Source organism: Zea mays, chromosome 8 (assembly GCF_902167145.1).
Source record: "Zea mays cultivar B73 chromosome 8, Zm-B73-REFERENCE-NAM-5.0, whole genome shotgun sequence".
Taxonomy (NCBI): Eukaryota; Viridiplantae; Streptophyta; class Magnoliopsida; order Poales; family Poaceae; genus Zea; species Zea mays.
Window position 1 is genome coordinate 85,057,686 of NC_050103.1, and position 24,152 is coordinate 85,081,837.

The 24,152-nt window shown below is 43.3% G+C and overlaps 1 protein-coding gene across 2 annotated transcripts; it reads left to right on the plus strand.

Moving 5' to 3' along the window:
- The first annotated feature begins 18,621 nt into the window (after window positions 1–18,621).
- Window positions 18,622–22,649, plus strand: LOC100192708 (uncharacterized). 2 transcript variants are annotated; one of them, XM_008656090.3, is made up of 6 exons: window positions 18,622–18,900; window positions 19,408–19,572; window positions 20,173–20,348; window positions 21,188–21,291; window positions 21,382–21,493; window positions 22,159–22,495. In XM_008656090.3, the coding sequence occupies exons 1-6, from the start codon at window positions 18,708–18,710 to the stop codon at window positions 22,237–22,239; spliced, it is 831 nt and encodes a 276-aa protein (XP_008654312.1). In that variant the 5' UTR covers window positions 18,622–18,707; the 3' UTR covers window positions 22,240–22,495.
- The last annotated feature ends 1,503 nt before the right edge of the window (window positions 22,650–24,152 follow it).

The following is a 24,152-nucleotide window of genomic DNA, read 5'->3' on the forward strand; positions in this document are numbered from 1 at the left end:
CAAGTCGAACCTTATAGATGTGAACATTTCCATCCATGTCTTTCTTATTCTTATAGATCCATTTGCATTGTATGGGTCTAACACCATCAGGCGGGTCAACCAAGTTCCAAACTTGATTTTCTCCCATGGAATCTATCTCGGATCTCATGGCGACTTGCCATTTCTCGGAATCTGGGTCCATCATCGCTTCTGCATATGTTGCAGGTTCGTCGTTGTCTAACAACAACACTTCCCCATTGCCCAACAATAGCACTTCTCCTCGTGCCTCGCGAAGCCTTGCTGACCTTCGTGGTTGTGGTGGTGATTCTCTTGCCATAGACGTCTCAACTTGTTCTACTACATTAGCATCACTTGTTGAATCTTGTCCCACTGGCTCATCCTGAACTTCTTCAAGATACACCTTTTGTTTACTTTTCTCTCTTTTGAGAAACTCTTTCTCTAAGAACACACTGTTCCGGGCGACAAACACTTTGCCCTCTGACCGGTGGTAAAAGTAATATCCTAAAGTTTCCTTTGGATATCCCACGAACATGCACTTGTCCGATTTTGGAGTGAGTTTATCCGACTGAAGTCGCTTGACGTAAACCTCACAACCCCAAATCTTCAGAAAAGACAAAACTGGGAGTCTTCCCAGTCCACATCTCATATGGTGTCTTAACTACGGACTTAGACGGTACCTGTTGGGGACTTGTTCTCAAATGCTATGAATCAAGAACAAGGCAACATAGAAATTGTTAAATGTTACAGTCCTTCGTCCTTCGAAGCATTATTTCCCTCAGGATATAATGGATTCCGGATGAAGGTTATGAAGGTTATACCTTCATAAATACAACAAATAATGAGGAAGGGTAAAAAATATGTAAAATAATTTAAACACATGATTATTATTATTAACTTATTTCTATTTCATTATTGTAAAAATGATAACAAATTACAAATGTACCTTCGGCTCGAAGGAAAGCAAAAATACCAGCGTGAAGCAAAAACAAATGCTCAATGCGTGATTACAGGAGAGCACGTGAACAATACAGGGGTACTGTTCACCTATTTATAGGCACAGTTCACAGCCAGTATATATTTACATTTACACCCTTTACAATGAACTATAATAATGACACAGAATATCATGGGTCTTTAAGTCATTTCATCTTTAAGTCAGTTCACCCCTTCGTCTTGAGACATGTCACTGTACCGAAGCTTTATAGTTGATAGCTTCGGCGCTGTTTTGGAAGGATCTGCCGAAGGTGTTTATTTCTTTAGGATCTTCGGCTACAAAGCATACCCCCAACAGTAGCCCCTTCGCGGCGCTAGATCATTTTTCGTAACGAGCTTGATCCGTGAAAAATCTTCTAAGCTTCGGGATGCCGAAGATCCAAAAAACACCTTCCCTGAGCTCGTTGGCGAGAAACGATTAAAATAATCATCGGACGCGCGACCCATCTTGCACCGATTACGCTCTTGCCAGCGATTCACCTTCTCGAGCTATGTGGCCCACCGTTCAGTGAGCGCGGGTGACTGTTTGTTCGGTGTTGGAGACCTTGTCGATTCACCTTCCCACCTGCAACACTATATAAACAGACGGGTAGGTGTGAAGTTACCGCAACATTCATTGCTATTGTACTGTTTTGCTACCAAATTTTTAGTCATAGCTGAAGCTTGATCATTGCGCTCATACAAAATCTGCTTCGGCGCAAGTGTAAGAGCTTTGGAAAAGACAAAAAAGCCAATTCAAAAAATTTCAAGTAAGTCATAATCAAATGGCCAGAGTTCGCTCTACTGCAAGAGTCGATCGCGAGGGAGACGAAACCGAAGCTGTGGAAACTGTTCCTATCTCGGAAGCAATGAAGCGATCTGGGTTGATGACACCGGAAGACGTCTTTGCTGCTGAAGCAGAGCAAGCAGATATTGAAGAGACCGATTCTGAAGATGATTACAACATCGCAGTGCCGAGCAAGCCTAGCCACCTGGACTTCGGAAAGTCGACCATCTCCAAAGCTGATTTTCCTAAGATGGTGAAGTCGGGCTACTTTAGCGAAGATAAAAAAGAGCTGATTCGCTTCGGTGGAGAAGAAACTACTCCGAAGCCACAGAAAGATGAAATAGTGATTTTCAAGAGTTTCCTCAAAGCTGGTTTGAGATTTCCTTTGAATAGGATGATTGCCGATGTGCTAAAGAAGTTTGGGATCCACTTTCATCAACTAACTCCTAACGCTATTGTTAGGCTTAGTGTTTATATTTGGGCTCTCCGAAGCCAGGGGGTGGAACCGTTTGCCGAAGGTTTCTGCCGGGTGCACGAGCTACATTACCAAACCAAGGCCAGAAAGGATGGGCTACATGAAAATTTTGGTTGTTACAATTTTGCCTATCGGAAAACTACAAAATTTCCTGTGATCAGCTACCGAAGCAAGTGGCCGGCAGGCTGGAAATCGGAATGGTTCTACGTCAAAGTTGATGATGACAAGGAGAAGCTGGTCCAGAGTCCGCTTGAACTGATCTTCAGAGAAACCAGACCCCAATGCAATATGACACTAGAAGGTCCAACCCAAACTGTGTTGGCTGAATTTAGGATTATCGCAGAGCACATTGGCACTAGAGATTTAGTGCAGGAATTTCTGGCTTACAAAATATTTCCAACTATGAAGGAATGGGCTATGCCAAAGCTTGAAAAAGAGAAGAAAGAGGGGGAGCTTGTCCGACTGCCCTACCACTATAAGTTCAAGAAATATTTCAAAGCACCCTGCCAAGAATGGCTCGAAACAATCGAAGTAATGTGCACTGAAATTCTTGGGAACTATTCTAAAAAGGAGGATCAATTGATGACAGCAGCCTTCGGCACCCGGCCGAAACGAAGGCTAAACAGAGTGCTTGATGCTATATGCTTTGAATATCCTGATTATGAGCGACTCGACAAGGGTGCCGAAGGGCAGAAAAGGAAAAGAGTAGCTGGCGCTTTGATCAAAGACGACGAAGATCAATCAAAAAAGAAGAAAGAAAAGTTTGAATCGAAAGTGTTAACTTCGAAGAAAAGAAAGGAATCAATCCCGGAACAAAAATCAATTGATGAAGAAGAGAAGACTTCTGCGACATCTTCTGATGTTGAAATAGAGGAAATTCTAAAGGTAATGACTGAAACTTTGCCTATCAAACTAAGTCCATTGGGGCTTCATCTGACGAAGCTTTTTCATAATGAAAAGGAGCCCACAAAGACAAAGGCATCTAGGCCAAAAAAACAAAGGATTGTTATCGTGACTGAAGTGATCGAAACAACACCACCAAGAGCTCCAACTCTGAAGATTACGGCAATTGAAATCATGACAGCTACTGAAGCTGTACCTTCAGAGGCTGCCGCAGAAGAGGCCAGAGCTGAAGATGCTAACTCTGAAGGTATTAATTTAGAGAGCATAGCCGGTGATATAGATAAAATGCTGCTAAACATGGCCGCTGAAGAAACTACTGCAGCCACCGAAGAAACCACGGCTGCCAAACCCGAGAAAGGAGGAATAACCGAAGATACCTCGGAAGATGAAACTTTTGACTTCCGAAACTTAGTTGGCCAGGAGTTGACTGAAGCTGAAAAAGAGGAATTAAAAGAATATGCTATATCTTGTGGATATCGGCCGGGGGCGCTTCTCTTTGGTGGTATTGATGATGAAGGGTTAGGCTGTATACGAGACCAAACTGGTGCGAAGGTTGTCGGTACCTTATCGAAGAGTATCGGCTTCCCGAAGCTTGAAGCGGATATCAGCCGCTACTGTCGACAACATATTGTCGGCAGTTTATTCTATTCTAATTTCAAGGTAAACATTTTGTGTCTAACTCTTATTACTTGTGGTACGAAAATATTTTCTAACGAAGGCTATTTGTGCACAAAGCATGCTTTTGAGCAAGGCATTAAAAATGCAACAAGATTTAGAGGATAAAAAGCAAGAAGTTATAATTGAAAACTTAGAAGACAAAATAAAGGAGCAATCTGCTGCCATTGAGAAGAAAGACCTCGAGCTACAAACAGCCGAAGGCTTATTAGTGGATGCTGAAGCAAAAATAACAGAATTAAATTCGAAGCTTCTTTCCCAGTCAGAAAATTTTGAACAAGAGAAACTGAAGTTTGATGCAAGGCTTGAAGCCGAAACTCAAAGAAACTTGGAATTGAAAGAATCTTTGAAAAATCTTCAAAATAAGTGTTTGGAGTTCTGCACTCGATGCATTCATCAGCTAAAGCAAGTGTTCCATTTTGTCGGAGCCAGTAGTGAAGAGTTTACTCCTTCAGCCGAAGACCTGCCTGGTGCCTTCGAGCACATTGAAGGTGAAATTAATGATCTTGATGAAGTTATAGCTGGGCATAGCGACTTTTGTGCCCTAGCAGCTTCTCGGGGCACATCTGTTGCTTTTTTGAAGTCTGGCTGTGAACACGGCAAGATTGTTAATAGACCCAACTTCAGCCTGTCACCAGCAGACTTAGATGATGTTCCGAATCTGGCTCGAAGTATTGCAAACAGATTTATAAAGTTAGTATGGACAAAGGGTGGTCGGAGCAAAGCTGGTGACGAAGCTCGGAGTCACCTCAAGCTAGTAACAAAATCATACCTTATTCTTACCTTTTCCTTTGAATTTTTGAATTTGGCTTATAATACTTTCGTACAGATTGACCAGGCCGAAGCTGCAGCTGCAGAGTAGAAGAACGAAGCTCCAGAGATAGTGTCGAAGCTTGAATGGTCTTGTAAAAGTAGCTCAAAAAACTCCTGTAATAACTTTTATTAAATATGATGTAATCTGAGTTTTACTTTGTAATATAATCTTACTTTTCCGTCCATGTATGAAATGCTTTGGTGTGAACGAAATTAATACTTTTGAGCCATAGGCGAAAAACACCTTCCCTTCTTTGCGTACACAGCGAAGCATAAAATTGCCTTCCTTTTGGGACCGAAGCATGTTTGTACGTTATGCTGATGATGATCCTATGTATGTCTAAGTGAATGTTTATGAATGCAAATGTCATGATGTAATGTATCGTGCAAATGAATGTTCAAATACATATTCGAAGCCATATTCCCTTGAGAATGACTCAAACCTTCTTTGTCGCTTACTTTTCGGCTTCACCGTTTATTTTTCGGTGTATCAGCGCTGACTTTTCGCTGTAAGCCTCCCTTAGGAGCTTCTTCGCCTTTTACTTTCGGCAGAATCAGCGTTTATTTTTCGCTGTAAGCCTCCCTTAGGAGCTTCTTCGCCTTTTACTTTCGGCGGAATCAGCGTTTATTTTTCGCTGTAAGCCTCCCTTAGGAGCTTCTTCGCCTTTTACTTTCGGCGGAATCATCATTTATTTTTCGCTGTAAGCTCTGCATTCCCTTAGGAATGACTTTTGAGCTTTTCCCTGTTTTCTTTTCTTTTTCCTTTGCACTCGATGGTGCGTTGTCAGCTTTTACATTTACATCTTTGGGGGATATCACTCTTATAGAATTGAAATAAGGAAAAGAAAAATTACATGTTGTGGCCCCATTAAAAACCATTCTCCCCCTTTTGAAAGGAAAAGGGTGCCACAATAAAGAATAGAAAAAATTACATCAAGCTAAACATAATATCGCCGAAGCTCGTCCGCATTCCATGATCTAGGAATGTCGTTGCCGTCCATATCCTTCAACCTGTAGGAACCGGGTCTTGACGAAGATACTACCAGAAAAGGTCCTTCCCACTTCAGCTGTAATTTGCCTACTGTCTCTGGGTTGGCTACTCTTCGAAGCACCAAATGTCCTGGTTCGATGTTCTTTAGCCTAACCTTTCTATCACGCCATTTTATTGTTTCAGCTTGGTATTTGTTGATGTTTTCCACAGCTTGAAGCCTGATACCCTCTATAGCATCTTTTTCCACAGAGTAATCAGCTTCAGCTTCGCCTTCTGCCGAAGCTACTATTCTTATTGATCCTGCTTTGGCTACTTCCGGAGTTATTGCTTCGTCACCAAACAATAGTTTGAATGGCGTAAAGCCTGTTGATCTTGATATTGTTGTGTTGTGGCTCCACACCACTTTGATTAATTCGTCTGGCCACATTCCCTGGGTTGATTGAAGATTAACTTCATTATTCCTATCATTATGATGCCATTAGCTCTTTCAACAAGTCCATTTGACTCCGGATGTCGAACTGATGCGAAATGGATCTTCGTGCCAATTTGATCACAAAATTCTCTGAAAGCTTCGGAATCAAACTGTGTCCCATTATCTACAGTAATAGCCTTCGGTACTCTGAAATGACAAACAATATTTTGCCAGAAAAACTTTTGAATAGTGACCGAAGTTATTGTGGCTAAAGGCTTTGCCTCAATCCATTTAGAAAAATATTCCACTGCCACTACAACATATCTTAAGTTCCCTTGTGCTGGTGGTAACGGACCTAACAAATTAAGGCCCCACCTTTGCAACGGCCAAGTGGGTTGTATTAACTGAGTTAGAGACGAAGGTTGTTTTTGATCTCTTGCACATTTCTGACAACCTTCGCACTTTTGGACTAATTCTGCTGCATCCGAAGCTGCCTTTGGCCAATAAAATCCTTGACGAAAAACTTTTCCAAGCAAAGGCCTAAGATCCAATGTGAGATCCACATAGGCCTGCGTGTATTTCCTTCATCAGTTCTATACCTTCGGCTCTGGATAAACACTTGAGTAACGGAGAACAGACCCCACGTTTGTATAGCTCCCCTTCTATTATAACATATGGTCGAGCCCTTGCCTCTATCCTCCTGTTATAAGCTTCGTCATCTAAAAGAAAGTTACCCTGAAGGAAGGAGATGATCTCAATTCTCCAGTCTTCACTATAGACAGGGGATATGTTGAGGACTGCTCTTTCAAGAAGCTCAACCGAAGGTGCTTTTATTGTTTCGAAAAATACTTTCGAAGGTAAGGGCAGCCCCTGTGCTGCTGACTTGGCTAATAAATCAGCATATTCATTTTCTCCACGAGGAATATTTTTAACAGAAAACCCCTCAAAGGAAGCCTCAATCCTTCGGACCGTGTCTAAATATTTTTCAAGCTTCGGATCTCTTGCTTTATAACTTTTGTCAATATAACCAGAAATAACCTGGGAATCAGTTTTAAGAACCGCCCTTCTAATTCCCATTGCCTTTAACTTCCGAAGACCCAAGAGCAAAGCTTCATACTCAGCAATGTTATTTGTGCAACTGAAATCAAGTCTTGTTGTGTAACAAGTTTTAACTTTGGAAGGTGCGACCAACACAACAGCTGCTCCTGCTCCGAAGGTTCCCCAAGATCCATCGCAAAATACTGTCCAAACTTCGGCATCTTTACTTGTTTCTTCTTCCTGAGCCCCTGGCGTCCAGTCAGCAATGAAGTCTGCCAACGCTTGGGACTGAATCGAAGATCTATGCACATAATCAATACAAAATTCATTGAGCTCCGCAGCCCATTTTCCAACCCTTCCAGTAGCTTCTCTATTTCTCATAATATTCTTCAACGGTTGTGAAGAAGGAACCACTATATTGTATGCTTGAAAGTAGTGCCGAAGCTTCCTAGAGGCCATCAAAATAGCATATAGCACCTTCTCCAATTCTGTATAATTTTTCTTTGATAAACTAAGAACTTCGGATACAAAGTATATTGGGGCTTGCTTTTTGACTTGGCCTTCAAGCTTCTCCTGAACAAGTGCTGCACTCACCGCCGAGTGCGAAGCTGCCACATATAGCAACAGAGGAGCCCCTGGCGTTGGTGGAGTTAGTGTTGTTAGGTCTATCAAATATTGCTTCAGCTCTTCGAAGGCTCTCTGCTGGACTGGTCCCCATTGAAAAACTTCGGCTGACTTTAGCACTTCGAAAAATGGTAAATTTCTCTCTGCTGATCTAGATATGAATCTGTTGAGAGATGCCAGTCTTCCTGTTAATCTTTGAGCCCCCTTCTTTGTACTTGGTGGTTCCATTCGAAGGATAGCTTCGATTTTATTTGGATTAGCCTCAATCCCTTTTGTTGAAACTAGGCAGCCAAGAAATTTCCCTTTCTTCACTCCGAAGACACATTTTTCTGGATTCAACTTTAAACCGGCCTGTCTAAAATTAGCGAAGATCTCCTGCAGATCAGTAATGTGATTCTCTTGCTTCGTGCTTTTTACAATGATATCATCAACATAAGTTAGCACATTTTTGCCTATCTGAGATTGAAGAACCTTCGCTGTCATTCTGCTGAAGCTTCCTCCAGCATTCTTGAGCCCCTCAGGCATCCGAAGGTAACAATATGTTCCACCAGGGGTTATGAAGCTGGTCTTCGGCTCATCCTCCTTCTTCATCCAAATTTGATGATAGCCTGAATAACAATCCAGCAGACTCATAAGCTCTGATGAAGCTGCTGCATCAACTAGGGAATCTATCCTTGGTAATGGAAACTCGTCCTTCGGACAGGCCTTGTTGAGATCAGTAAAATCGATACACATCCTCCATTTACCATTGGCCTTCTTTACCATAACAGTGTTAGCCAGCCATTCTGGGTATTTTACCTCTCTGATAACTCCGGCACGGAAGAGTCTTTTCACTTCATTCCGAGCACCTTCGGCCTTGTCATCAGACATCTTCCGAAGCCTCTGCTTTCTGGGTCTGAAGGATGGATCAACATTGAGCGAATGTTCAATAACATCCCTGTTAACTCCGCAAAGATCATTAGCTGACCATGCAAAAACATCTTTGTTGTTGAACAGAAACCTTATCAAGGTTTTCTCCTGTTCTTCGGACAGTTGTGATCCCAACAACACCTTCTGCTCTGCTATGTCCTCGCATGAGAGCATGGGCTTCGGCTGATCGGCCGAAGCAGCTTTCTCCCTTCTGAACTTGTATTGCTCACAAGCTTCAGCTCCATCTATGTTATGGATTGCTTTTGAGTCTGTCTAGTTTTCTTCGGCCCTTCTGGCAGTTTCCTGACTTCCATGAATAGCAATGGGTCCTTGGTCCGAAGGTATCTTCATGCAAAGATATGCTGGATGAAGAATTGCTTCGAAGGCATTGAGAGTACCATGACCAATGATTGCATTGTAAGGGTATTCCATGTCAACAATATCAAATACAACTTGTTCAGTCCTTGTGTTGTTGATATATCCGAAGGTTACTGGCATTGTGATTTTTCCGAGTGCTACAATCTGCCTTCCTCCGAAGCCACAAAGGGGATGTGTGGCATCATGGATCTTGTCTTCGGGCTCTTGCATCTGTCTGAAGGCCTTAGCAAATATGATATCAGCTGCACTGCCTGTATCAACCAAAACATTATGGACCAGAAATCCTTTGATCACACAAGAGATAACCATAGCATCATTGTGTGGGTAATCCTTGAGCTGAAGATCCTCTTGAGAAAAGGTAATTGGGATGTGAGACCATCTTGATTTGATGAAGGGTCCTTGTACCCCTACATGTTGTACTCTTCTCTGTGCCTCCTTCTTCTGTTTCTTGTTGGCCGGCTCTGAGCATGAACCGCCTGTTATCGGGAGCACCAGCTTCGGAGCCGAAGCAGTTCCAGCTTGATTCTTGATCGAAGCCATCAACTCAAAAAAGTGGAAGTGAGTTCACCGGAGGTGGGCGCCAATGTTGGGGACTTGTTCTCAAATGCTATGAATCAAGAACAAGGCAACATAGAAATTGTTAAATGTTACAGTCCTTCGTCCTTCGAAGCATTATTTCCCTCCGGATATAATGGATTCCGGACGAAGGTTATACCTTCATAAATACAACAAATAATGAGGAAGGGTAAAAAATATGTAAAATAATTTAAACACATGATTATTATTATTAACTTATTTCTATTTCATTATTGTAAAAATGATAACAAATTACAAATGTACCTTCGGCTCGAAGGAAAGCAAAAATACCAGCGTGAAGTAAAAACAAATGCCCAATGCGTGATTACAGGAGAGCACGTGAACAGTACAGGGGTACTGTTCACCTATTTATAGGCACAGTTCACAGCCAGTATATATTTACATTTACACCCTTTACAATGAACTATAATAATGACACAGAATATCATGGGTCTTTAAGTCATTTCATCTTTAAGTCGGTTCACCCCTTCGTCTTGAGACATGTCACTGTACCGAAGCTTTATAGTTGATAGCTTCGGCGCTGTTTTGGAGAGGATCTGCCGAAGGTGTTTATTTCTTTAGGATCTTCGGCTACGAAGCATACCCCCAACAGTACCCTATTTAGTGTGAAAGCTGTTGTTTCTAGAGCGTATCCCCAAAACGACAAAGGTAGGTCCGACTGGCTCATCATTGATCGAACCATATCCAATAAAGTCTGATTACGTCGCTCAGACACGCCATTCCTCTGAGGCGTTCTAGGCGGCGTAAGCTATGGAACAATTCCACAACTCCTTAGATGATTGCTAAACTCATGTCTCAAATATTCACCTCCACGATCTGATCGCAGTGCTTTAATTTTCTTGCCACGCTGATTTTCTACTTCATTCTGAAACTCTTTGAACTTTTCTAAGGATTCAGACTTGTGTTTCATTAAGTAGACATACCCATATCTACTAAAATCATCAGTGAAGGTTATGAAGTATTGGAATCCTCCCCTAGCTGTCGTACTCATTGGTCCGCACACATCAGTATGTATGAGTTCAAATAAATCTAATGTCCTCTCCGGTAAACCCGTGAAGGGCGCCTTGGTCATCTTACCAAGTAAGCAAGCTTCACATGTCTCGTATGATTCAAAATCAAACGAAGTTAAAAGGCCATCAGAATGAAGCTTCTTCATGCGATTCTCACTTATATGACCCAAACGACAGTGCCACATGTAGGTAGGACTTAAATCATTAGGCCGAGGCCTTTTAGCACTAATATTACAGATAGGTGCATCATCAAGATTTAAAATGAATAACCCATTCATAATGGATGCAAAAGCCACAAACATGCCATTCTTAGAGATCACACAACCATTGTTTTCACTCGCAAATGAATAACCATCCTTCATCAAACATGAAGGAGACATAATGTTTCGACTCATACTAGGAACTAGATAACAATTATTTAACTCCAAAATAAATCCTGATGGGAGGTGGAGTTGCATCGTCCCGACAGTCAACGCAGCAACTCTTGCATTATTGCCTACCCGGAAATCAACTTCTCCTCTTTTCACGCTTCTACTTCTTATCATTCCCTGCATCGAATTGCAAATATGGGCAACCGATCCGGTATCAAATACCCAAGAATTAATATAAGAATCAACAAGAAAAATTTCTGTAATGTGAATAGCAAGTGTACCTGCTGCGGCTGTACCCTTACCGCTGCGATCCTTAATAGAGGCTAAGTACTGCTTGCAATTCCTTTTCCAGTGACCAAGTTCTTTGCAATAAAAGCACTCTGCATCTGCAGCTGGTCCAGCCTTGGGCTTTTGATTTGGCTTGGATACTGTATCCTTTGCCTTGCCCTTCTTCTTTTGAGATTTACCCTTCTTCTTAAAGTTGGGTTTGTTTTGGACCGCCATCACATGGCCGCTGCTGCCAGCGCTTTTCTTTATGTCCCCCTCTGTTGTTTTCAGCATGCCACATAGTTCATTGAGGCCCATCTCCGCCCCATGCATATGGTAGTTCGTAATGAAGTTTCCATAGCTGGGCGGAAGAGATGCCAAAATGAAGTCAGTGGCCAACCCTTGGCTTATTGGGAAGACTAGCTTCTCCAACCTCTGACTGTAACCAACCATTTTGATTACGTGTGGCCCAACTGTTGCGCCTTCTGCTAGCTTGCATTCCAGAAAGGCTTTGGACACATTGAACCTTTCAGTCCTAGCCTGAGTCTGGAACATATCCTTGAGCGCCACGATCATATCATGCGCCTCATGGTTTGTCTCAAACTGCATCTGTAGCTCAGGCTCCATGCAAGCAAGCATTAGGCAACTCACTTCAAGATTAGCATCCATTGCCTTTTTGTAAGCGGTTTTAGCTGCAGCAGTTGCATTTTCACCAGGATCCTCTGGCAGTGGGGTGTCTAGAACGTCTTCCTTTTTTCAGCCCTGAGAACAATTCTTAGGTTACGGATCCAATCCGTATAGTTTGTTCCATTTAACTTATCCTTTTCAAGAATTGATCGCAAAGTAAATGTTGGTGTGCTAGGTGCCATTTATCTACAACAAAATAATGCAAAATATTAAGACAAAATATCCATGACAGAGTAAATCATATTAAACATCTAATAGTCTACTCCTACTAAAATCAATATCCCTCGATTGATACTTAGTCATTCAGAACCCACAACTAACAAGTCTACTAGTGAGCTTTAGCATCACCGCTAGAAGACAAGGTAGATCGGTAAGCAACTCCTTGCTAATCATATCATATATATGACTTCTGTTGTTGGGTGACATCTCTATGTCTCGGCTCCCAACCTTATGCCCCAAAGTCCTTAACCATTAAGCTGACTTTGTTTAAGTTAACCAACCCTTTCTGCAGTCGTATCCGATACAAACCTATCTAGTCAAGGAAAACTGGTGGCACCCTAATTTCATAGACCCACCACCAATTGTACAAGACTTATGATAGTGCAAGGTTTGGAGAGGCATTTAAGCTTAAACATTTATGAGGGATCATCCTACTTATATCATCGCACGCAAGGACATATATGCAATATGAACAAGTAGAACATTAAGAATGGCATTCACACAACAGTTGTGATTCGGTATGGCTTGCTGTCACATGGTGATCCCCATCTCCAATAATCTGTCCATCACGATGATCTCCATCTCCATGATATAGGTATGCCATCCTTCAGGTGATGAGTCCTTCAAGACCTATCTAACGTATGCTGGTAAACAAATTACATATACGCTTTGGATCATCACATGTTGACACGCAGGTCATTACATTAAATTTGGACAATACATGTGGCTCCAGCCGTATTGCCCTGGTCACGACACGCAGGTCATGAATAATTTATTAATATGCATCATATACACACAATAGCCATACCGATCACAAGATGTCCTGCAAAAACAGGTTAGACAAACACGTTTCTATATGTTCGCCACTACAGCAGATAGCCACGGCGGTCCCCATAAAACCAATAAAACCAAGAACTACTGCGGTTATAGGTCATGGAATTACCACTAGACACGTAGAGCAGCGGAAGACGTCTCGATGTAGACGAACGCGTCGAGCAGTGCCGTGCAGTCGTCGGCGTCCTTCACGTCCTCGCACGGTTCGTCCTAGTGCTCCAGATGCAGCACCTCCGAGGTATCCACATGTACAGGGAGGAAGCGTCGCGTACCGAACTGCTAGGTTTGCGACGGCGGCTTGGCGAGGGCGAGAGGCGAGCGACTACTCGTTTGCTGGTGGCGAATTAGGGTTAGCCTAACCGTGCCCCTGCCCCTCGTTATATAGGCGTTATGGTGGGCTTCTGACACCGAGGCCCATCAGTAACCCTAAAGCCCAGTCTAATTTCGGATCTAATCGCACCCCTGCCCCTCATTACGGGGAGGCTACGCTAGCGCAAAACAAAATTTTCAACCCCATAAAACCAAGAACTACTGCGGTTATAGGTCATGGAATTACCACTAGACGCGCAGAGCAGCGGAAGACGTCTCGATGTAGACGAACGCGTCGAGCAGTGCCGTGCAGTCGTCGGCGTCCTTCACGTCCTCGCACGGTTCGTCCTAGTGCTCCAGATGCAGCACCTCCGAGGTATCCACACGTACAGGGAGGAAGCGCCGCGTATTTGGTCTGGCTCTAAGCTGACCTCTTAAGTGTGTGACCCTATAGGTTCACGTACAAATAGACATAGCCCGAGTACTCTTACTTGGCCCAATAATTGACAGCGGCCTTTAGCAAGACATGTCAACTCCTATGCGCACGTAAAGATCATATCAGACGAACCATTGCAACATTACGTACATGTTGTTCCCTTTGTCTCACGATATTTGGTCTGGCTCTAAGCTGACCTCTCTTTCTCGATACTGTGAATTGGAATCCTTTCAATGGTTAACTCTTAACCCTAGCACGGCCATGCATTTCTTGATTCAATCACTCGAGGGGCCCAGAGATATCTCTCTCACAAAGAGAGGGACAAATTCCATCTTGACTGACCATGCCTCACAGCATGCTTCCTGACAAACCCAAAACTACCTTTATAACTACCCAGTTACGGAATAGCGTTTGATAGTCCCTAAGTAAGTCAATTCACATCTTGAGAACATGCGACAATCTCAGGTCTAAGGATACAGTATTCATGTTGCAAAAAGAGAACTATATTACAATATCTCACGTTGGGTCGGTCCAGCCTCATGTCATACATGCGCCCACATTATTAGTTTAACATCTCCATGTTCATGACTTGTGAAATGTAGTCATCAACTAATACATGTGCTAGTCATCGACTCTGACTAGGGACATCATTTAGAATAACCATATAAGTAAAGAATCTCACAAACAATTCACATAATTGCTAATCAATACAAGGTGCCTTCCATGGATATTCAATTAAGCAATATATATATATATATATAATGGATACAAAGAAATATGCTCATCTCTATGATTATCTCTAGGGCATATTTCTAACAGTTTCGACTCACCCAAGACCAACCTCGGGTGAGAGACGTTGTTCTGACTTGCCCGAGGCCAACCTTGGACGGGAAACACTGTTCCGACTCATCCGAGGCCAGCTCTAGGCGGAGACGATGTTCCGACTCGCCCGAGGCCAACCTCGGGCAGAAGATGTAGTTCTGACTCATCCGAGGTCAACCTTGGACATGAGACACTATTCTGACTTGCCCGAGGCCAACCTTGGGCAGAAGATGCAGTCACGACTTGCCCAATGCCAACCTTGAGCGGGAGATTTAGTCACGACTCGCCCAAGGCCATCTTTGGGCGGGAGAAGCAGTCACGACTCGCTCAAGGCCAACCTCGGGTGGGAGATGTAGTCATGACTCGCCCGAGGCCAACCTCAGGCAGGACATGCAGTCACGACTCGCCCGAGGCCAACCTCGGGCGGGAAATGCAGTCACGACTCGCCTGAAGCTGACCTCGGGCAAGAGCACAGAAACGCTCCATGGGCCGCTTGATGGGCCTCCCGATGGTTTGCCTAGCAAGGCATGCCCTCGGGCCGCAACCAGACCGGATGAGATCGACCCAGGAAGGCGAAGACCAGACGACCGAGTTATGCACAGAAGAACCGCTAATACCTCGGGAAGGGAGGTTGAGCATACCCAAAGACCTAGATATCTGAAGATAACTCGAATGAAGGGCAACTGAACTTCGGATAAGCAGGAATGCATGCCTCGTTAAAAGGATAGATTCAAATAGAGTTAGATAGTCATCACGACTTGTAAAGGGATAACCCTCTGGTCATCAATATAAGCCCGAGGGCGTACCCCTACGAAGGCATCTCATCTCATCACATCCCTTCGTCACCTCATAGCTCATTACCTTCTCATAGCAACTACGCCACCATGAAAGTCGCCTAGAGGGGGGTGAATAGGGCGAATCTGAAATTTACAAACTTAAGCACAACTACAAGCCGAGGTTAGCGTTAGAAATAGAAACGAGTCCGAGAGAGAGGGGGAAAAACAAATCATGAGCAAATAAAGAGTGAGACATGAGGATTTGTTTTACCATGGTTCGGTTCTTGCAAACCTACTCCCCGTTGAGGTGGTCACAAAGACCGGGTCTCTTTCAACCCTTTCCCTCTCTCAAACGGTCACTTAGATCGAGTGAGCTTCTCTTCTCAATCAAACAGGACACTAAGTCCCCGCAAGGACCACCACACAATTGGTGTCTCTTGCCTCGGTTACAATTGAGTTGATCACAAGAAAGAATGAAGAAGAAAAGCAATCCAAGAGCAAGAGCTCAAATGAACACAAGTCACTCTCTCACTAGTCACTATTTGATTGGAATGATCTTTGGACTTGGGAGAGGATTTGATATCTTTGGTGTGTCTTGTATTGAATGCTATAGCTCTTGTAAGGTGTAGGAAGTCTGAAAACTTGGATATGATGAATGGTGGGTGGTTGGGGGTATTTATAGCCCCAACCACCAAACTAGCCGTTTGGTGGAGGCTGCTGTCGCATGGCGCACCGGACAGTCCGGTGCACCACCGGACACTGTCCGGTGCGCCTGCCACGTCACTCGGCCGTTGGATTATGACCGTTGGAGCTTCTGACATCTGGGGCACCGGACAGTCCGGTGCGCCTTCTGGCTCTGCTTCTGACTTCTGCGCGCACTGTAGCGCATTAACTGCTCTGGCAGACGACCGTTGGCGCTGTAGTAGTCGTTACTCCGCTGGCGCACCGGACAGTCCGGTGCTACACCGGACAGTCCGGTGAATTATAGCGGAGCGGCTCCCAGAATTCCCGAAGGTGAGCAGTTCGGAGTTTGGTTCCCTGGTGCACCGGACACTGTCCGGTGGCACACCGGACAGTCTAGTGCGCCAGACCAGGGCACACTTCGGTTGTCTTTTGCTCTTTTTATTTGAATCCATTCTTGGTCTTTTTATTGGTTTGTTGTGAACCTTTGGCACCTGTAGAACTCATAATCTAGAGCAAACTAGTTAGTCCAAATATTTGTGTTGGGCAATTCAACCACCAAAATTAATTAGGAAAAGGTGTAAGCCTAATTCCCTTTCACACCACTAGATCAATAGGAAAATTCATCCTCCACCGCCCACAACTCACCTGTAACCCGTGTTCACTAGTAATACTCAATACTCGGTGTCAACATGACGTAGGGTGTTACGCTTTCTAGCGGCCCGAACTTGTATAAACCCTTGTGTGCCCTCGACGTGCATCCACATGTACCATCGAGTCACAATCAACGATGTCGTCATGCTCAAAAGCATCACATGGGAAATCCTGTGGTGCGCAGTCAGGTCATAAACACCGGCAACTGGCGCGCTAGGTAGGGGGTGCAGCGTTGATTCACGATGACTCCATGGCTATCGTCTTCAACACCCTGATCATCTTCAACGCCGGGGAGGTTTTCAGCTTTGGATCCCTCTCTTGCATCATGGATTGAGAAGGCGTCCTGCACCTCATCGCGGATCCATCCAAGAAGAGGTCTTCTCCGAGGGCATCGATCGCGGAGACAGGCTCGTCCCGCCTGACCTCATCAAAAACTACTTCGACGAACTCCAAGGCGCGAAGACCTTAACCAACCTCCGCCCCGTGTAGGATTGCGCCTGCGTCGGCCGGGCCTAGGACCATGGCAACACCTGGCCCGATCGACCGAGGTTGTGCCCTTGTCGCAGCAGACTCCTCTATCCACATCATCCACCCAGGTGTGGACCCCGATCACTCGGCAAAAAGGATTTGATCCTTCATGCACCTTTTAGTTACTCTTTTGTTTTGAACGATATTCTTCACATTCCAAAACTAATTCACAACCTTTTTCCGGTTCATAAATTTACCCATGCTAATTTCTACTATATTGAATTTGATCTTTTTGCCTTTTTCGTAAAGGATCTGCACATGATAAATGTTAGTTTTCGTTGCAATAGTTCTGATGATCTCTACAGATGTCATTGTTTGCCAAAGCCAATAAAGTATTCACCTTTCTGTCCATCATGGCCATTATGATGTGTGCGCTCCCTTTCAGGGTGAGCACGCTATTGTCAAGCGGTCTCTCAATGGTACCCCAATGGGCTATGTGTGGTGTTTTGCACCAAGTCAATGGCTATATCACCCCTACCTCAGTCATCGACAACCATTTAACTACTTTCCTCTATGTGCGCTCGGGGTAGTTAGGGTTTAGGGAAAATCAGTGATGGTTCTCTCTTCCCTGTCTTCCTCTTACTATCTAATAGGTGAATTCAAGGGTTTAGGGGGTTTGCTCAGGTTCATCCTAAAAATTGAAGGGCTAAACATATCAGTTGAGGTCTAGGCACCAATCTTACTTTGGTACTGTTCTTAGAACTCGTATATGACCTTGTGCTTGAAACCCTAGGCACTACATGCAATATTAACTAAGCTATACCTTTGGGTTTGATGGAGAAGCCATTAGGGAAATGTAGCTCGACTCGATGCGGTGAGGCAGAGCGGCGACGACCTTTCCCTTCATTGGCCCGTACAAGACAGATCAGTTCTCGCTAGAGGTGTACGAGAGAGGAGGTTATGATGAACGTTGGTTCATATGCTGATCCTCACTTTTATTTATGTATGTGGTGTGAAAGAGAACATGTCAGTAAGATTGTTACACCCTCGATTAAGGTGTGATAGTTGTGTCTGGTTCAACCCTTGGTCAAAACAGATGAGACCAACCTAACATTATTTAACAAGAAAATAATATAATCTTATATATAAATTATTATCATGACAGCAAACTAGACCATCATCCAAAATAAGATCGACAAGTCATGTTTTAAGCGGGCTTGTATGCTAGAGAAGACGATATTAGAGATTTTCATCAAACATGTATGGTTGTCGTCTCATAAGTTTTGCGATTGGCTTGCTGTCTCATGCTTTGAGTTTCTTTTTCATAGCTCAATTTAAACAGCAAGAGAATGAAACTATAATAAATAATAATTATATGCAAATAACTCATATAAAGATAGAATAAAATTCCGCTTTTTCTATAAAAAAATATGTGTTTCAAGGAACGTTAAATAGGAGGCTAGAGTTTTTCTTTGATCTAAATGGCCCATGAATGACCACCAGGCTTCAGGCCCATTGGACCAACCGACCTAAAGGAAGGAGAACAGAAGCAGGAGAGCACAACGTTACAAGGACGCATCGAGGAGACTACCTACGGCCATGGCGAGGAGAAGGCTTCTCGCGCTCGCCTCCCGGCTCTACGGGAGGCCTCAGGCGACGCAGCCGTGGCGGCGACCCCCGCCCCGGTTTCTCTCCTCAGCTGCGTCCGGCACCCTCGATCACCTGAAGTCGCCGCCTTTCGCGCGTCCGGCTGCCCGGAACCCCGCCTCCTATCCATGGGATCGATTCGGAGGTTAGGGTTTGCTCTCCCACTCCGTCCGTCTTGGTTCGTCGTCAAGGCGTGGTTTTTACGGCTCGCAAGATTGGATTACCGAATTAGTTTAGGCTAGGGTGGGTTTCTTCATCTGAACTCTGATGTGTCCATTGTGGTGGTAAGAGATGTCCATTTCATTAGATTGAGGTAGCTATCACCACTGTTATATGATTGCTCGTCCGCATGATTTCATTGGATACAAGAGCTAATTGTTAACTAGCTAAAATTAGTTCTAAGTAGGTGGGCTAACTTTTTTAGCCAAGCCTTCAACTAGTCGTTAGCCAACCATAGCTAATTTGAGCTATTTCTTGGCCCAATTAGTAACTAGCCCTAGATCACCCAAACAGGCCCTTATGTCAAATTGTTCAGCTGTAGCAGACTTCAATTTCTTAGTAACATTGTTCTTGTGATGAATCCATTACTTCTACTACTTGGTCGTGTGCTTAAGGTTCTTTGTTTGGGAGAAATGAAAATTGTGTCATGCAGGAGGGCAGAAGAGGACCATGTTCATCCAGACACAGTCGACCCCGAACCCGCAGTCACTCATGTTCTATCCTGGAAAGCCAGTTATGGAGATTGGGAGCTCTGATTTCCCTAATGCTCGGACTGCGATGACATCCCCTTTGGCTAAGTCGCTTTTTGCTATTGATGGTACATTTATGCCTCTTCCCCTATCGCCTTTTGCATTTATTTTCATTTCCATTTGCGCCTTTGCTCTTGTAGTTCTAAATTTTTTTTAGTCATTTGCTCTTAACTATCCTACTGTTGACATGTGCCAGTTCTTGAAAGAATGGTTGGGTTATATGAGTGAGCTGTCTAAACTTACATAACTTGGTGCTAATAACAGTTTCCAATGCTAAACAATAGGGTTTTCTTTATTTTTGGTAGTTTTCCTTCTCAGTTTGTCTTGTTGTATCATTAGCTGTGGACAATTAGTTTAGCTCCAACAAAAAATGTGTCAGTCATAGCTGAAGACGAGATGCTGAAGTTACCATCCTAAGCTCACTTGTTACTCGATAGATTACATAGAGAAATTTAGTGAAGTGAACTGGGACAAAAGATGAGTATTGATGGCAGCATTGGGATGCTGAAGTATATTGTAGTGTCAAACATGATGTAAGAAACCACACAATTTTGAAAAACATATTGAGCTACTGGTTAGATTGGGTTCTCTTGCATCATGTAAAATACTTGTGCCATTTTTTACTGGAGTGTTAAACTCTTTTTTACAACATTGGAATCTCTATGCAGGAGTAACCAGGGTATTCTTTGGATCTGATTTTGTAACTGTTACAAAATCAGAAGAAACTTCCTGGGATTGCCTCAAACCTGAGGTTTTTGCTGCAATAATGGACTTCTACTCATCTGGGCAACCACTTTTTCTGGACTCAAATGCTGCAGCTTCTATGGACACAGCAATTCACGAGGTATCTCAACTATCTTCTGTACACTATCTGTCCTGCATTTTTTCCCTTGTCTTGCTTTTCTGAACTTACCTGTCTGCTCTGGAATTTTATTATCACAAGACCCTGAAAACCATATACTGTATATTGTAAGAGAATATATATTGGGATAGTTTTTTGGATGTTCTAACTTCTAATAACATAGCATATGGGAAAACAGGCTCTATACTGTAGCAGCATATAAAGCGTGCAGTACTTACTGTACTGGGTCTAGGCAAGATATGGCAGGGATGTTTATGTACAATAAAATCGAATTTAGGCTAATATGAATTAGTAGTGCAATAAAATGAAATTCCATTTATGCCATGACTGAAGTTGGTTAAATTTGCTTCATTTTGAATGTGTGAATTAAATCCTGTATGTCCGATTGTCACCTATATAGGTAGGTGCAAAATGGAATTGTCACTATTTTATGACTTTATGCTTTTGTAGGAATTGCTTAAATGCTTCTTGAATGTGTTGATTCAATCCTGTATGTGCACTGGTTGGTAGAAATAAAAGGATTGCGATGTTCATCAACTCAGATGAAGATGTGACCTATTATGATGAGATATAGAGCGACATTATGGACTTTTTGCACTACTTTGCCTCAGAATCTAATTCTAGCAATCTATAATGGAGCTGTGCTGCTACCTACCACAAAAAAATGATTGAGCCCCTGAATCCTCTTATTCTACCAAGAGTCCATGATGTTACCTATCACTGACAACATACATTTCAAAATCAGTTTTATGTTATGTTGGCCTCTATTTTCCTTGTGGAGTTGTGATACTGAATCTTCTCCTGCACTGTTTCCCCCCTAGGATGATTCTGAAATAGTTGCCATGATAAAAGAATTATTGGAGACTCGTATTCGACCAGCTGTTCAAGATGACGGCGGTGACATTGAATACCGAGGATTCGACCCGTGAGTCTTTCCCTCCCTCCCTTCGTGTGTGGTGGTCTGCTGATATGAAGAATTTGGTTTCCCTGTCTCACTAGAACACTATCCTTTCAGAGAAACAGGAACAGTTAAGCTTAAAATGCAAGGTGCCTGCAGCGGCTGTCCAAGTTCGTCAGTCACATTGAAGTCTGGGATAGAAAACATGCTTATGCACTATGTGCCTGAGGTGACATGAAGCAATTTATTCTGTTTGCTGATGTTTCCTAATGCTCGTGGTTCAAAAAATTGTTCTCTATTTGATAACTAGAATGCGAAGTGGTTTATTCTGTTCTTGCTGCTGTTCCTTCTGCCTGTGGCACAACCGCACAAAAGATGTTCTCTGTTAGATAACTAGAATGGTTGTCATTTGGGGAAATCAGTTCCTAATGCAATTGTTCTTTATGTTGGTATTCTGTTGGTTTTCCCTCAAGGCTTTGTTCGGCTGCATTCGGATCGGAGGGCTAGAATGGCTGTCATTTGGGGAAATCAGTTCCTACTGCAATTGTTCTTTATGATGGGTTTCCTTGTTCCGTTGGTTTTATCTCAAGGCTTTGTTCGGTTGCATTCGGATCGGAGGGGATCGATGAGGATTAAACCCCCTTATATTCAATTTTGACTAGCAATAGATTTAATCCCTTCCAACCCCTTTCAATTCACCTTAGCCTTGTTTGGAAGCAAGGGTATTTGATGGAATTGAGGGGCGCTAGAATCTCTTACTATTCAATTTTGATTAGTAAGGGATTCTAGCCCCTCAATCCCCTCCAATAACCTTGCTCCCAACCAAGCCCTAATTGTCCATTCATCCATCTGTTCTATTCTCGTTGGTAATTCTCAAGTCTTAAACTATGATAGTTTGTCATGCTACTTTTGAAACAGGTGAAAGGAGTAGAACAGGAGTTCGATGGTGATGAGGAAGCTGAAGTGGCTGGATAGATCGAGAGAGTTTTTACAGGTTTTGAGGGTCAACACAGCCTGATGTTATAGCAACTTCGCACGTACGGTATTGCCGATCCTGATGTATGCAGGAGGCAGGCTTAGATAGCAGAGGCGTCAATAGTCTGAAATAACATCCGTTGCACTAGTATCCGAATAAAGTGACAGTGAATTGATTTTTTATTTTCATTAAATTTCTGTGTATATGTGAGTTAAACACGGCAATGAGCAGTAAAAACCCGTGTACCTGCGGATACTGGACCTGGTGGTGCGGACATGGGCGTCATCTTGTGCCCACCGGCATGGGTACAGAATTGTACCCAACAGGACGAAGGTAGACGGTAAAAAAATAGCAAACCCGTATCCATTTAACCTGCCAAACCCGCAATGACATGTGGATATTGCAAAATATGTACTCCTTCCCAAATGATAATTCGTTCGCATATTCATTAAGTAACATATGTACGTAGTTTTCAGTATATCTATATTTATTATTATTTAAATAGATGTGACTAAAAAGAACTACTTCATCCAATCTTTTTTATTTGTCATGTTTTAGTTTATTTTAAACTAGTAGGTAACAAATATTCGAGAATGGAGATATAAAGGAGTATCTAGTGTCAAATCTAAAGCTCGAAGCTAGCCAGAAAAATAAGTTAACACTTACATCGTTCCAGTCGTCAAAGTCTTAGGTGATGATTTTTATTTCCTTAGGGTCTGTTTGGAACCATCCAGTTTTTAAGAATCTGGTTTATGGAAGTTGAGTTAGTTCCAAATATACCAGTTTATGTCTTAGTTTATATAAATTGGATTCATAGTTTCTTAAAAACTAAGAAGCAAGAAGCTAGTCTCTTTTTTTCTCGAAAACGTACATGAGAACTGCACCCCTTTATAAATTAAGAAGATAGAATAAAGAGGTCTAAAATAGGCCATGCATCAGCAGGCCTCCTCGCAGGGTCAGAAAATAGCATAAAAAAAGTATTCGTCATGTGAAAGAAAAAATTAACACACAACTCTAAAGAGCAGCTACAAAGACGGCCAGAGAACATAGACCCTTCGCTCCTAGCCAAAAAAATAAAAACTGATTTTTAAAAAAAATTAAGTTGATTTCGAACAAGACCTTAGGCAACCAATCACATATGTAGCTTGAAAAACATCTCTTGCTTTCGCTCGCAGTTGTCCGATACTAGTAAAATAATCCTACTTGGATGAAACGGATGTGAATTCTTCTTTCTAAGCTCGTTTCCAAACGTATGAAATAACATGTCCATGAGTTAGGCCGGGTATCCATCAAACCAAGCAACAGTCTGCTTAGCTTGCCACTTGTTACTTTACTTATACAGGCGAAGATACTTATATTGCTTGTGCAGCGAAAATTTGAGGGAGAGGCATGGGAGTGAGGCAAGATGGGATGTTTATAGCTAATCACAATTAAGGAGACTACGAACACCAACATCAGGGACAAAGGACCACCGTCTTACCATGTAGGGGGCGAACATGCCTTCCCAAGTGAACTTCACTTCCGGGTTCGAACATCATAGTCCGCAGCGGCACAGGAGGTGGAAAGAGGTCATCATCCTTTCCATCTTCTCTCTGTGTGTTTCTGTGTCCTGCGTGTCCGTATCAGGCATTGCATTGAGCGAGCAGCCGGTGGGTGGTGGTGCTTAGACCCTAGCCGTCATGTAGCAGCAGCGCCAGCGGTGGACCTGGATGAGGAACAAGGCCATGAGCAGGACTGCGGCCTCCTCCACTCCGTTTCTTCACCACCTGGAGGCTGCTGTTGCTCCTCTCGTCTCTGACGACGACTGCACTGGTTGCTGGACTGTGATCCTGATGTCGCTGTTGCTGCTGGCTTTGTTGTGGGATTCTTGGTGCTGCCAAGGCCTAGCTTTTGCCTCCGCTTCAGCCGCCCC